The 16,683-nt window shown below is 33.4% G+C and overlaps 1 protein-coding gene across 3 annotated transcripts in view; it reads left to right on the top strand.

Moving 5' to 3' along the window:
• Positions 1–16,425, top strand: part of SEC23IP (SEC23 interacting protein) — a 31,936-nt gene extending 15,511 nt beyond the window's left edge. The window contains exons 13-19 of one of the 3 annotated variants that reach the window (XM_026669723.2): positions 58–249; positions 640–795; positions 2,423–2,525; positions 3,476–3,661; positions 4,995–5,154; positions 10,436–10,544; positions 13,368–16,425. In XM_026669723.2, coding sequence (XP_026525508.2) covers positions 58–249; positions 640–795; positions 2,423–2,525; positions 3,476–3,661; positions 4,995–5,154; positions 10,436–10,517 — 879 coding nt within the window. In that variant the 3' untranslated portion in view covers positions 10,518–10,544; positions 13,368–16,425. Of the gene's footprint in view, positions 1–57; positions 250–639; positions 796–2,422; positions 2,526–3,475; positions 3,662–4,991; positions 5,155–10,435; positions 10,545–13,367 lie in introns of all 3 variants that reach the window. The other 2 variants (XM_026669715.2, XM_087964438.1) reach the window with 2 other exon arrangements.
• The last annotated feature ends 258 nt before the right edge of the window (positions 16,426–16,683 follow it).

Genomic DNA, 16,683 nt, shown 5'->3' with positions numbered 1-16,683 from the left:
ACTTATTTAAGAGTAATTCTTTGATACTTCCGTTTTTAAAAATCTTTTTTTCAATAGGAACAAAAAAAGGCATTGCTAGAGAAAAAGGCTGCAATGGAAGAAGTTGCTCAGACAGTTAAGTTTTCTTCAGCTACTGCATCTTCAGAACCTGCCATTCCTCAAGAGGCATCCAAACGAAAGCGCCCATTTGGAGCATCCATTTCATCCGCACATGTAGACTATGAATTTTTTGACATGGGGACAGGCCAGGTACAATACATATATATATATATAGTAAATAAATACATTTTGTTTCCAACTGGTATAATTGTGCCCTTTTGGACTACAGTCTTTTCTGCATAGTCTGTACAGTTGCAGATAAGGGATTGTGTATTAGAGAATAAAGTGAAAACATAAAATATTCCTCAGAAGCTGGAATACAGATGATAGAACATTTGTTGTGAACCTACTCACAGAGCATCAATTTCACCTAAAATGCTTTCAGTTGAAAGGCATTTTGTAATTTGCTGTTTCCAAAATCAGCTTTGTTATGTCCAGTCTGGGGATACATGTTAATAGGCTGAAACTGAAGTGGCTGACATACAAACAGATTATTATTTCTTTTCTTTTTAAAAAATAAAATACTTTTATGTCTTCTAGGTGTCCGTGATATACAACACTCTTGATTTTGAACCAAATATTTTCTTTGCTTTGGGTTCTCCAATTGGTGTATTTCTCACTGTAAGAGGAGTGGAAAAAATTGAGGAAAGCTACAGGCTGCCAACCTGCAAGGGATTTTTTAACATATATCATCCGGTTAGTGAGAAGAACAGGTTTTAAATTACATTTAGTGAAAGTAATATTGTATCTTACATATTTAAAATTCTAAGTGTAACTTTTTGAAAACTAGGAAAATTAATTTCTGACCTATTTTTATCATATTTTATATTTTTAAAAGAAAATGTGACACCAAAGATTACATTCTTGGTTTAGGGCTAGAGAGTAAATGGAATATTTGAAACCCTGAGTTGCCATGCAAATCAGGAGAACTTTTAGAATTTTACACGGGTAGTTCTTGACTTACAACCATTTGTTTAGTTACCATTCAGAGTTACAGTGGCACTGAAAACAATGACTTACGACTGGTTTTTACAACTACAACCTTCATAGCATCCCGTAGTCAGTTGATAAAAACTTTTGTGCTTGGCAACTGATATGTATTTATGACAGTTGCAGTGTCCTAGGGTCATGTGACCACCATTTGACCTTGCCAGCCATCTTCCAGTAAGAAAGGTCAATGGGGAAAACTGAATGTACTTAACGACGGCCTGTATCATTTAATAGTGGCAGTGATTTGCTTAACCAACAGCGCAAAAAAGGTTGTATAATTGGATGTGACTCACTTAACAACCACCTTGCTTAAAACAGAAATTCAGATACCAATTGTGGTCGTAAGTCGAGATCTACAAGTATTTCTACACTGGATTGTCTACTTTTTGATTTATTAAATATTTGGGGGTGAATAAGTTTCTGTTTGGGATGAAAAGAGCCATGGTGGCGCAGTGGTTAGAATGCAGTATCACAGGCTAATTCTGCCGACTGCCAGCAGTTCAATCCTGACTGGTTCAAGGTTGACTCAGCCTTTCATCCTTCTGCGGTCAGTAAAATGAGGACCTAGATCATTGAGGGCAATATGCTGACTCTGTAAACCTCTTAGAGAGGGCTGTAAAGCACTTTGAAATGGTATATGTCTAAGTGCTATTGCTATTAATATCTGAGAATATTTTGTAATTGTTCTTTATTTGTTGCTAAGAAGGAGCTGCCTTCTGTTTTTCAAATGACCTAGATCTATTTATTTCCCTCTTCTAGTTCTCTGAAATTACAGATCAAAACTTTAGGTGTCTTGTAAGCATAAATAGAGGATGTATTTCTGTGTTCCCTTTACCAACTTATATATCATTAGGATTTACTGTCTTAATTACAGTAATTTCAGAGGCTTTTCTTAAACACTGAAAAAAGGTGTACTACTCACTTTGTGCAGTATTCTATTTGTACACTAGATCCCTTGTATATGTGCTTTTCTTGTAATTTGAGTGTTCTGTTCTGTAGCATAACTGAGTATTGAATGCTTAAGACCTGATATTTTATTGTTTGCTTATCAATACACTAATTATTAAATGATTTCATGCATGATAATGTGTTTACAAATAAATTAAATCTACAAATAAATAACATGTGAACAAATAGAAATAGAAAAGCTTCATTAAGGATAATACTTGATTTTAGATACTGCATTGCAAACGTTTTAATGTATTTTCTTCCCAACTATGTTGGACCTCTGGCTGCTATTGGGAAACCAGTCCAATCTTTTTATGTGAAGCTTTTTTTGTGCAGTTCTGTGTTTAGACTCGAAATTACTTATATTGTATTTTTAATTCTTTAGCTTGATCCAGTGGCATACAGGCTAGAACCTATGATTATTTCTGATTTTGATGTGAAACCAGTCCTCATTCCACACCACAAAGGCAGAAAAAGACTCCACCTTGGTAAATAAAGTGTATTGAAATATTTTCTAATATCTGACTTGAACATAAGTCAGTATGTATGTATTTTATAAAGCACAAATAGAAGAAGCTTGCAAATAGAATGCAACAACATATCAAGATATAAAATCTTTAGTATCATTGTGTGAAAAAAATATTTTATAAAACTTTCCCTCCAAAATGCTGTGTTCTCCACTTTGGTAATTTATTTTTCCCTGGCCAATACTCACAGAAAATAACAATGGTCACTACTCATGGTTACAATTATATGTTTGGAATAGTGCAGCTACAGGTAGTCCTTGGTTAATAATGATAATTCAGTATGGAGTTTTGGTTGCTAAGTGATATGGACAGCGACATAAATTCAATTGATAAATAAATATGTGATTTTAAAGAGTCATACTCCATTCTTTAAGGAGCCTGTTTAGATTAATTACAGCTATGCAGTGCTTCAGATCTAGTCCTCATTTAATTTATTTTGCATATAAAGCATCCAAAGGATTCCACAATTCTATTGTTAATATAAAAGATAGATAGAATGTAGGGGGAGTCTCAGGTGGCCCCCCCACGCATGGCTCCCCACAAGTGCTTGGAGAGGACCATGTCTGCTGGCATTCTGCTCTTCAAAAGGGGGCTTGAGGGGAAGATAGATAGATAGAAATGAAGCCATATTATCTCCAACCTTAATTGATTCATGAGGATCCATCAATTTACCAGGTTAATACATTTAAATATTTTTAAAACCGGGACAGTGAACCAGATAAGCATTTGGATTGAACAGAGCTACAATAAATGATTGTCTAAAGATGGCAGAATAGTTTTTGTTGTTTAATTGAAGCTGTATTCTGTATTTACTTCTGGGTAACTAACATTTGTATTTAACAAAGTAATTGCTTTTTAAATTTGCAGTGGTTGGAACAAATGTATATTTTTTTTCTATGTTTTTTCATTAGAATTGAAAGATTCTATCTCTCGAATGGGATCAGACTTGAAACAAGGCTTTCTCAGCTCTTTGAAAAGTGCTTGGCAAACCCTTAATGAATTTGCACGTGCCCATACCTCTTCTTCACAACTCCAAGCAGAATTGGAGAAAGTGGCCCACCAGATTAAAGCAGAAGAGGAAAAAGATGAGGCAGAAGGTTGGTTGGTACAACCATATCATTTTCAGTAACTGCTCAAAGTGATAAAACTGAAATGTGTCTCTATTTCTCTGCAGGATTGAAGTCTAGAGTCTTGTGTTAGGAACTCGCATCTCATAATCTGAAACTTGATAAAGCATTGGGTAGTTTTTCCAACATGCAAACTTTCATTTTTATCCTGGAAGGGGATAAAAATTACAAGTTTTCCTAGAAGGAAAATAGTTATAAATAGTCCTCAACTTATAACCCTTTGTTTAATGACAGTTTATGTTACTATGGCCTCAGAAAAAGTGACTTATGACCCATGTTTGAAGTTATGACTGTCACAATATGTCTGCAAGCACATGACTGCAATTTTGGTGCTTGGCAAGTGACTCACATTTATGACAGTTGCAGCATCTTATGGTCAATGAACACAAATTGTGACCTTCCCAATCTGCTTCTGATAAATAAAGTCAATTGGGGAAGCTACCTTTGCTTAATGACTGTGTGATTTATTTTACAATCACAGTAATGCACTTAATGACCACAGTAGAAATGGTTGCAAACCAAGTTCCATATGTGGTTGTAAGTCGAGGACTATCTGGTACATCTAGTAAAAACCTTACTTTGCACATAGTAAATGCATTGGTATGCACCATGATAAACAGGACAACTTTTCTAAATAAAAACACAATTGCCTGAGGTAATCAAATATTGACTTTCTAGACAAAAAAAGTTTATTTTATTCTGTGTTGAATTTTTTTACTTTTCTTAAGTGATTCAAACTAAAGTACTTTTAGTGAAAAAATAATCTGAAGTTATTGCAATGAAATATAATTTGAGATTATCTTTGAAGTGCCTTTATCTGCCTTCTTATCACCTGCTGTTAGTTTTAAATTCCTGTGGATTTCAAAGTGAAACGAGTAATCCTATTGTGTTATGGACTAAGTAAAACATATTCAAAGCCTAAGTAGTTACCACGTAAATCCAGGAAAAACATAGCCTCTTTAAGAAGCATTTAACTGAAAGCATCTATCCTGGAACTGAAGCACACTAGGCCATTTTAGATCAATTGTTGCACACATCACTGGATGGTTTTAGGATATCCTGCACAGTAAGACTGTGTGACAGGATGGCTTGTTTTCTGAAAGTTTCTGAATATGCATAATATAATACATTCCCATTGGATATTTGTTTTCTTCTTAACATTTATTTGCAGAAGTGTATATATATGCTGTATCAGGAGAAAATTTTTAACTCTGTTATATAAAGGCTTAATACTGAAATAGAAAGAATGGCAAAAGGAGGATTCAACTTATTTTTCATACTCAATTTCTTTCTCATGAAGCAGAAAAGATAGTGGAAAGTCCAGAACTTTCAAAGGATGAAGACTTGAGTATAAAAATTGGTTTGCTAAATGGAGGCCGTCGTATTGATTATGTTCTTCAAGAAAAACCTATAGAAAGTTTTAATGAGTATCTTTTTGCTCTACAGAGTCACTTGTGCTACTGGTAAGAATTTTTGTGTAACAAACTGTGCTGCAAAATTTTGTTTCTTTATATATCCCTCTTTTTCACTATATTTTGTCTTCTACATTTAATATTCGCAGCAAAGGTATATACTACCACATCATAGTTCAGCAAGTAACAATGCATTTATAAAATCCATGTATAGGAGCCATGGTGGCACAAATGTTAGAATGCAGTATTACAGGCTGGCTCTGCCCACTGCCAGGAGTTTGATCCTGATCAGCTCAAGGTTGACTCAGCCTTCCATTCTTCTGAGGTTGGTAAGATGAGGACCCAGATGGTTGGGGATGATATGCGACATTCTAAACCGCTCAGAAAGTGCTATAAAGCACCATGGAGCAGTTAATAAGTCCAAATGCTATTTCTATTGCTATATATTACTAGCACCTTTTTGCATGTGGAGTCCTTGATACTATCTGAGCTTGGGTATTTCCTTGCAGATATTTTATTACTGAACTAGGTAAACAGATAAGTATTGATGACTCTGCTCCCGGCCTTTGTTAGTTGGGGTATGGTTTTCTTCTTGATAGTTCCTTGATTTGGCTGTTGTTTTCCTGTTTTTTGGGTGTTAATACCTGCTTATCTGAATGTTGGTTGCTGGAGAGGATGTGTTCTGGTCTTTTTATTTCTTTCGTAGCTTGTCCCTTTTGAATGGCATGTAAATGTGGTTTATCTTTATGTGTCTTATTGACGGGAGTATGAAGAAAAAAGCAGGATGAAAAGTTAATCTCATGATTTATGGATAGAGCCATCTATAGTTTCAGCTAGAATCCGTAAGCATCCTAGACCAAACTTCGTTCAAAATGCTAGGGAATTCTTGGAAGCTTGTCATTTAGGCAAATCTGCCATCAATAGACATATAGATTATAAACCACATTTACCCACTATTAAAAAGTGAAAGTAAAAAGCTAAGGAGGAAAGAAAAATAGACCAGAACACATCCTTTTCAGTAACCAACATCCAGATAAGCAGGAATTAACACCAGAAATCAAATCAAACTTCTTTATTATGATCTTTGATGTATCTATACAATAAAAAAGGAAAGTATGCAATACAACAACTGATCGGGGAGAAAAATCCAGTAAAACAATAAAACAATATATCTAATTAAAACTTTTGCACAATTGCATTACTTTATAAAAGTATTTGGACACCTGGTATGTGAGTGTAGAGTTATCTCAAAAAGTAATACAGAAAAGTTTATCAGTATGACCCTCAAATGTAGGGATAATTTTGTGCATTATAAAAAGGACATTGAGGACATGAGAAAGAATGTCTACCTTCCTGGACCCACAAGAGTCCTGTAAATGAGACCCATAAATTTTCCCACTGATAGTCCTGATGGAAAATACTAGAAAAACGATCAAGCCCAAACAAATCAAAAACAACTACTAAGGTGAAAACCACTCCCCCACCTATAGTGGTAGGACAAACTACTGTATATAAATAGGATGCAAACCCCACGCTCACTAGCTGTTCACTAGTTGAGAAATAACATGACTGTAAGCAAGCAAACCAGGTCAGAGAGCACCAAGGACCCCACAGTTTAATCATGAGCTACATATATTATCTTCTATTGGCATCTTTTTGCATTTTCTCTAGATCAGCGGCCCCCAACCTTTTGGGCACCAGGGACTGGTTCCGTGGAGAGAGATTTTTCTGTGGACCAGAGGAGACATGATGTTGTATGCTGCCTGCATTCCAAAGATGGGGCTTCACTTGCTCGCACGGCCCAGTTGCTGGCATGCAGCAGACCAGTGCCCATCCATGGGCCAAGGGTTGGGGATCCCTGCTTTAGATTACTTTCATTGCCTAAGATAAGAGATGTGAATTTTATGAACAATGATATGAGATATTCAGGATTACACTGCTGCATCAGTTTAAGAACAAAGGGCCTGTTTACTGAAGTAGTGTTTAACAAAACGAAGAGCTTCATTTCAGACCACAGGGATGGGTAAATTCTTATACAACTAAAGTGGCCCTTGATATAATCCTATAATATTGACTTTATAGCCATTTTGATTTAAACGACAAAATGAGGACTTGTAAATGTAGTCTATTACTTTGCTAAAAACTTTGATGTGGGAGTATTACATCTGGCATCTAAATATGGAAATGTTGTATTGTATTTGATGTATTTTAGTAAAATATTACAACCTGCTATTTCTTATCAAATATTCTGCCACAACATTTGCTAACCTGATATCTACTGGGAGAAAACATGAAATCAAGTCTCTCCTTAACTTTCCCAACAATTTTATCCTCTATGAAATTAGTTTCCCACAAATTTTCATGTTGATTACCATCACTATATTCTGAGAGTGTAAATAACATAATTTATTCCTCTTATATGCCTTTTTTTTTAAAGTAGGGAGGTTTAGAATTTGCGCCCAAGTTTGCCTGCTTATATTTTGCTTCAGAAATGTTTCAATTTCCTTTGTTGATCTATGCTGAAAGGCTGTTAGATAATATATCCATAAGATGGCACTCTTGTGTTAAAGAAAATTCTGTGGACTAACCCTGTACATTGGCAAATAAGAAATATTATTTGGGTAGTTTATGGCAAGATTTGGTGCTGGTTGATAGAGAAAGGGAGTGACTGGAAAATCCAGTTCTGCAAATATTGTGGTCAAGTCTCTGAAGTTAAGCCTCAAGTTCTGTATCATGGTAACTAGGTATTTGGAACTGAATGTTGTGCAATATTTAACATCAGAATTCGAACCTGTTGATGTTTAGTTTTTTATACTATAAAAAAAATCTAAATTCTATACTTAACATAGAATAGAATCTACTGTAAATCTATTCTATCTAATGCAGTTTTTGCATGTATAGTTCTACTCTAGAACTATCTAAAAATAAAAGTGTTTAAAATGAAAAAAAAAGTTTTAAAATTGTTAGGTTCTTACATAGTAGGCTGCAGCCAAATACATCATACATCGCTGATTAATAAAATGAATCTTGAGGTAGTAGACAAACAATATTTTTTTTTGTTAATAGGTAATAGTCAGTCTCTCTCTACCTGCCCTTTAAGTATAGGGCTGAAGAGATGCAAGGATTTGTATAATAAATGAGTTTTTTGGTCTTTCTATATGCTGTTCTGTTTCATTATGGCATGTACTCAAATAAATTATACAAAAATTCTTCTGGGGATTAGCTCACCATTATATCTTTGTCAGAAATCTATTTGGACAACTTGAAGGTTATTTAATTATTTATAAAAATAGAATTGTTGCACTTTGTAATATATCTATTAGATTCAGTACTCTGCTGCAGGTTATATAGACTGATATTGTAGGATGGTGTCCTGGATTACAAATAAAAATTAGTCTTCTTTTTTTGGTATTAATATACTCATTACATAATTTGTTATAAGATGAAATTCAACACCACCAAATAATTAGAAATAGCAATAAATTAATACAAAAGGAATTTTGTTCCTTTGCTAAGAAGCTTGATACTATTAGCAAAAGGATCTATGTATCATTGCTTCCAACCATTAGTCATACAACCATTTGTATATCACACATAAAATTATGGGTAACTTAAACAATTATAAAAATCAATAATAAGAAAAACACAACTAAAATCTCAGTAGTGCTTTCTACCACTACATTTTCACGCACCACATGCTTATGTGAAAGAATGCCACTTTTACAATCTTCTAAATTTTAGCATGATGGGGACTCTCCTGATTTGGGAAATCAGAGTTTCAGAGTATGGGAGTTGCTACTAAGAAGGCTATTCTGCACGCCCATCCACTCAATCTCTTACAACTTCCTCCAAGCTTGAGCATGTTGGGCAGGCAGATTCTACCTGAATATATGACCCAAGAAATAGAAAGATAGAACATAAAATTTAATAATGTAACAGCAGTAACAATCTGTCCCCAGTTTCATTAGCTGTGGATTCTTGTAATATTGTTCAGGACAGCCATAATACCCATTAATTAGAATTACAATCAAATTGAATCTATAAATGTCACCTGATCAAATGATACAATGGGGATCATAAGCAGTTGCATAAAATCTGCTCCTACTTTTTAGGCCCCCATCTTGAGCCACATTGCACCACTAACTCTATAAAGGCAGGAAGCCTTAGTAAAGGAGTACAACAAAATTATGAGAAACCCACTTCTTTCTATGCATGCTGATCTTCCTCATCTATCAATTAACAGGCTTAAATTCAGGAAGCCCTCTCTGGCACTCACTCAATAGTTGTCTAACACAGTGGAAAGCCAAATAGGCTACTGAATGCCCAGATAAAGGCAGTTACGTAGATGACCCTACACAAAAGGTGCCGGGTTTTGACCTTCCTCGCCAGCATCAACTCTGAACAGGATCCGTACCCAACATGGAGTCTGCCAGGACTCATTGTTTAAGTGGGGTCTTGTCTCTACCTCTCAGTGTGACTGTGGTGCTCCTTGACAAAATAACCATCACATTGTGTCCGAATGTCCATCAAGAGCTTACACTGGCCCAATGTCTGATTTTTTCAACATAGACCACCCTGCCTTTGAATGGCTAAGTGGACTGGACATTAGCATTTGAACCACTATAAATGCATGTATTTGCCATACGCTGAATAAATAAATAAATACCTGATCAAAAATGTAAAATAAGTGAAAAAGATGAATTTTATTAATAAAAGTTACAGAAAACATTCAAGAAACTGTTTTTTCTTAATTGTAGCAGAGCTTAGAGACTGCTAATGTGATGTTATGGGATTTAAAAGATGTTTAATTTGATGAGGAATTTGAGCTGCTAGCAATAGAATGCTTGTAGACCAATTGGTTGAAAGGAGACATTATTAGTATAATCATGATCAAATCAGTGAAGATTAAAACTGAGCCTGAAATCATGATAGAATAAAGTCTAAAATAAGAAGTTGTTTAAATGAATGAAGAAAATGGGCAATGAAATGAGATACAAGAATTGGAAGAAATATAATGTAAATCAGAGAGTAAATTAAGGGCAAGTAATTATGTGTCAAGATGATTGAGATGCTGTGTTTTGCATGTTGATGTTAAAAAAGCATAGCTTAAGGGTTAAATGACCTAAGTAAACTATTATGATGATGCGGAGAGACATATGTTTGAAACATGTTGAAGAAATTAATTTGAAAAGCAATCAAAGAACACCAGGTTAGCAATTTTTCAATTTTTCTGCATAGTTAGGTATTTGCCTTCTTTGCATTACAGAATACAATACTGTTGTTCAAATTAGGCAATTCACTGGAAATTAGCATGTTTTTTTTTAATCTGCAGGGAATCAGAAGATACGGCTCTACTTCTTCTAAAAGAAATCTATAGAACTATGAGTGTTTATCCTGAACAACCACAACACTGATATCAGAACATCTGTAATACAAATTGTGTAAGTAATACCTAATATAAATAGAATACAATATTATTTCCTAAAAGGTTTAGAACCCTGGTATAGAGGTACTAGTATGCTTGAAATATATTTGTATCACAGGTAGTTCTTGGGTTTCAACTACTCCTTCAGCAACCATTTAAAGGTATGGCATTGAATACAGGGTTATCATGTTATGAAGACAACTGGATTTGCTGGGAATGCCATCGGAAAACAATGGGGTCATATAATGTACAACCACATTGCTTAGCAACGTAAGTTCTGATCCCAATTGCAGTTGTAATTCAAGGACCAGCTGTATGTTCCATTTTAAAACATTTGCCTGTGGAGTGAATTACTTTATGGTAATTTGGTAATATGGTAACATTTTGTAACAAATGTTAGAAAAGCCTTATTTTTTTTATAAAAAAAAAACCTCATAACTCTTCAACCGTAAATTTGATGAGTGTGATAATATAAGTCTTTTTTTGTAATTTTCTCCAACTATGGCACAAAAAAGTAACATCAGCTAGCTGGCGGGGATAGTTACTAGTCTTTCCAGTCTTTTTGATAACATTGAAGTTGGAACTCTTACATCTCCTTTTTGAGGTTAGCTTCATTGAAGATATCTAATGTCACGTTAGAATAATTTTAGTACTAGTGATGTAATCCCTCTTCTGCTTATAAAAATTATGTTATCAAAAATTTTACATTTTTGAAATACTTTTCGCCTAACAGTCCCATGATTCTTATAATGAAACACTGAGCAAATGAAACAATTCTGCTTATTAATATAAAACATATAACTTAAGCATATAATGGTTAGGACTAATTTTATGTTCCCCATCCTTCAGCAGTTTGCAAACATCCTTCTGTTAGCAAATATATGTACATGTTAGGAAAGAAATACATTATATTTTTCTTTTTTTAAATAAGTTTATATGCAGGAAATCAAAAGGGAAACAAATAATAAATATGTAGTTATCTTTATAGGATCAAATTCTGAAATACTGATCTATGTTTAATCTGTTCAATGAATTGGAAAAATTATCAGCAGATGTACATTCAGTTTTGATTAACAATATGTATTGCAGAGTTTAGTTGAGAAATAAATTTGTTTTCTTTGGCTTAAATCATTTTAACTTGTATGAAGAATTTGTTATATACTTCTGAATTAGGTACTTCTGACCATTTAACATATTTTGGAATCAATATATGTGAAATATTTATCACTCTTAGCAATTTTTCTTATGCGTAAATAGACATCCAATTGCAATTATAGTAAATAATACATAACAGTAGAAATTATTCTAATTACTCCCAGAGTTTAGTAAACAATTTGCTCATATCATGCTGCTTCATGACATATTCATGCTTTGCTTGTTGAGAGAAGCTTTGTTTAAAATATACAGATAAATGTCTCTAATCTTTAGCACTTATCAAGATTGCAATTTAAATGTAAACTTTCCAAATGAGTCATTTGAAGAAATAACAAGTGGAGGAAAATACTCCTGCGATTGCCACTTGAACCATTGTCAAAAAAGTTTGTAGAAACCTATTTGCCAAAATATGAAGGGAACATTCAAATTCTGTGATTTTATTGCATTATTTCTATAATAAAGGTACACTCTGTATGTTTGCTATGTAGTAGTTTCAATTTGAAAAATAATATATATTAACTTCCTTTGTAATATGTTACATTACTCTAGCAGTACATCAGAATAGAATTTATACCTGGGGCATGATGCAATCTATAAGAACAGTCTGTGAACAATCCTTGAAGCTTTTTTTCCAGAGGCAGTTCAGTTGACCATTAGAAAGATGGGGTTTGTGCACATTTTCCATTTCCCAATACAGTTTTCCTTCTTTGCCTCAATACATAGCACTTCTATCATTCAACCATCACATTTATTGCATCTAGTCATATTACTTTGAGGAGAAACATAGCTACTTACTTATGCATGAAAAGTCCTATTTTTGAGGCAAATACACAGATTTCCTAGGAAACTTTTCTGCAGTCACCTACTGATATGCAACCCCTGGGACTTTTCACGTGTAAGAAAATTGAAGTTCCAGAGGGAAAATTAGGTTGAATTTTTACTGTATTCCACACCAAAATGGGAATAAGACTGGCATTGCCTCCAGATATGTTTTAATACATTTTATAAATGATTTAATCCAACTTTAAATGTTTGATTTTAATAGAAGCAAGACTCAAATAGGCCCTCAAATAGGTACACTGAGCTAAATTATTTATGTGAAGATAGGTGTAGAATTCTGTCAGAAGAGCATTTTAAGATAGATATTTTGTTATTCTTTTGATGTTTACTTTGTCATAATTTGACTATAATTAGAGGAGTAGCATTATTGGTTTTGTGTTTTTAAATTTGTTTGCTGCAGACAGTGGATGAACTGAAAACATGTTCTATGCTTAGTTCAGATTTTCATTGTAAACTTTTGTAGCATCTAAATCTGACTGAAAATATTTTTGTGTGTGGCCATTGTGCAAATGAAAAATGCTAAAAAAAAGTTATTTGATGAGATTATATATCTTTTAGAAAATTGTATGGTAATTAAAGTAAAAAACAATAACAGAAAAATTAGATGATTACTGCTAAAGAAGTTGTAATTATGACAGGATTGTATTTTATAATGCGTTTTTTCCTTACATTCTTTTCTCCATTAGCACTGGTATGGGCAGAAAATGTCCTAATAGAAATTAAATGGATAGAGACATTCCTATATATTTCCAGTGATATTTTTACATCTCTTGGCAATTGTATTTTCAGTTAACAAAGTTTTCCATAGCTTACCCTCCTGTCTATTTCTCTTTTCTTTTTTCAGCAATTCTCATCTTTGTTTTGGCTTGCTAACAGCCTTTGAAGAAAAAGACACCAATTCCCTATCCATAGATGACAGAAGTTGTTTCAGTCTGCAGCACTCGGTTTCTAAGCCACCTTTTAGAAAAGAAAACATCGGGTGTGGAAAAAAAATGTTGGGTTTTTTTTTAGAGCGTATATACTGTTTTCATAGCCTTGAATCACTTGTGGCATTTTTGCCAAACTTGAGTCATCTTAGATACATGCAAATTAATAATTTCTAATCTGCCTTGGTTCGTAAGCTTATCAGGCCTGTGTTTTTGATCAGGATTCTATTTTTTAAATAATATCTTCATGGTAAATAGCAATAATACTTTTATTTAATAAATGAATTTGGTCCAATTTCTTTAAAAATGTAAACTTAACATCAAATTTGTTTAATGTACCTTTACATCAAGCCAGTATATTTGCAAAATAAATAATTGGAATCAATTTCATACAATATCAGACTTACAATTACATTTTTATAAAAGACTTCTGAGCATCTGAAAGAGATGCATTTTTATTTTTGTGACATGAACCTTTATTCTAAGTTATATAGAGAATTGTTGTAAACTCACTTTAATGTTTCATTGAAGTGATATTGCATTGGCTACTTGCTATGAATTAATTTATGGGTTAATTTGTACTTCTTGTTTATTTGTCTGCTTATTGAGTAGAGAACAATGAGCTAAATTTGGTTTGACATTGGTGAACCTGCTAGGATACATGACTTGATATGTGATTTGAGGACTAGACCTAGAAAAATATCTACATTTATGGCTCTGGGGGTGGAGGAATGCTTTAGAGATCAAATTTAGTTAGTCCTTTAACATTGCCTAGTTCTCATAGCAAAATATCTGACTATTTCATAAATAAATTTATCAACACTGGACGTCTGAAGCTTATTTTCCTTCATCACTTTTAATTCCCCCCACCCCCACTGCATATTAAGCAATGTTTCATTAAAGTGATATTGCATTGGCTACTTGCTATGAGTTAACTTAGATTCCCGCCCCAAAAAATATGATTTTGCTGACTGCAGGAAGTGGTAATATTTATCCTGAAGCAGATATTATATTGGTTCCTGAAAAGAAGGACCAAGAGATAGATTTGTAATTTAATCATCTTCTGCCTGTTGTATGGTCTATGCAATTAAAAAATGTATATTTTTAAATTAACAGAAGTAAATTCATTGCAGTATATTATCACATAGCTATTTTATATATCTTTAAGAACTGTGATATTAGTGGGCCTTTCGGGAAGGTTTATGGTTCTTTTGGTAATTCTGATATTATTTTCTGAAAGCAGGATTTTTTCCCCTTATTATAAGTATTTGCTATGCTCCTTGTCATAATGAAATTTAACATATTTCTTGTTAAACCTGAGTAAATTTTGGCATAGAAATAGTGAATGAAGCAGTGTTCTGTCACAGAATAACTGGAGAAGTCCTTCAATATTACTCAGATTAAACTTTATCTCTGAACTAATGTTTCTCAACCTTAGCAGCTTTGAGGTGTGTGGATTTCATCTCCCAGCATGCTGGCTGGGGAATTATAGGGATTGGAGTCCACTTAAAAGTTGTGAAGTTGAGAAACACTGCTCTAAACAGGTTTCAAAATTAATGTTTGGTATTCAGATCATATTCCCAATCATTCTGGTCACATATAAAGGAAAGAAAGACATGCAAAGGTTTTGAAGAATCAACAACAGTATTTGTATATAGAGTATGCTGAAGTGAAAATGTAAAGTGAGATACAATAAATGTATTGATTGCCACTATGAAAAATGCAGAAGTGTTTATTATCAAGTTTAATTTAAAGAAGTTCATTTTGTTTTTGATTGAAAATTGTTTATTGCCATGGAAATAAATAGTGCAAACCTGATAAACTGTTTTGGATGTTTGCATAGAATTTAAGTTTGGTTTTGAATATTTTAAATTCATCAAAATATTTCAATTTCTGCAAGTATGCCATATGCTTTATTCATTTCAATATACAGATAAAGTTCAGTTTGTTACAAATTATACATTTAGTTTGGGGATGGAGATGTAGATATCTAAAGTATAAACTTAATGCTGTTATACTTCACGTTAATTAACTACCTGCAGTGCACATTATCTCCTACTGCTATGCTTGCTTATGTATTTTATTTAATAACTGGGTTTTAATTTGTGGCAGAAATTTCAATAATTTATGAACAACAGTCATCCAAACTAAGATTTTGGTTTTCAAAATTAGAACCCAGTGGTGAGTTTATAACCATCACCCATACTTCTCTGCTGCATTTCAGCAATCAGAGAAAAATGTGGAAGTAGTTGTGAGCATTTTCTTTCCTCAGCTTGCTAAGGTTGATAGCAGTGCTGTGACTATTGGTTTATGCTGTTTTATGTGTTTTCTTGAAGGAAAGAGGAATAGTTACAAAAAACAAATAATCAGGAATGGCCAAACCAGTATCTCTGCCTCTTATTGGTACTGTAGCCATAGCAATGGATTCTTATTTTCCACAAATTCTTGTAGCACCTTTATACTGGGAGTATTTTTGGAAATTACAATGGTTGCTGCTGTGGTTAGATAAGCCTGAAGCAAAACTATTCCCTGATTGGGCTTTCAGAGCTGGAAGCAAACCTGTCATTTTCTCAAATGTATCTGCAATGATGTTTTATTTTTGTTTTCTGTTGAATTATGTACAGTTTTGTGTACATACTGTCAACAACTTCAATCCTTCACATTCTGTTTTGTAATTATACTGTATTTTTAGTTAATGTAAATATAAGACATAATGAAACCATAAGTCAGGTTCTTGAGGTGATAAAGAACCTGACTTACAATTTCATTCCCTCTTTATGTATTTTTTAAACTTAATTTTGCTTTCACTGTCTGTTATTTTTATGTGCTTTGTAAAATAGCCAGATTATTTACATTTTGGCAAGGGTTTCTATCACTGTAGCAAATCAATTCTTGAATGACTATATCAGTGCTTATGATGAGTGTTTCTTGTTCTTTTTTAGTATTGAGATTAAAATTTCTGGTCTGTTGATTTAAGCCTTTTTTCTTCATCTTCTCTTTTCTGAAATTGGCACAATTTACAAGAGGTCCTACATAACTGTTTTGTATAGGTCAGTAGGGTATAGTAACATGAGGACTTATTGCTGCTGTCTTCTCCTCCTCTCCCCACAGTTGTATATAATATAAGGTAATAAATGTACCTAATGTTCCTGTTTCCTACTTTCTCCACAACAACCACATCGTGAGTTGGGTTTAGCTTAGAGTTACTTAGCCATCTTTCATGCCTAAAGGAAG

The sequence above is a fragment of the Notechis scutatus genome, chromosome 4 (genome assembly GCF_049901735.1).
Source record: "Notechis scutatus isolate UNSWTSFEM ecotype Mainland chromosome 4, rNotScu1.2, whole genome shotgun sequence".
NCBI classification, from domain to species: domain Eukaryota; kingdom Metazoa; phylum Chordata; class Lepidosauria; order Squamata; family Elapidae; genus Notechis; species Notechis scutatus.
This window is presented reverse-complemented; position numbering and strand designations above follow the sequence as displayed.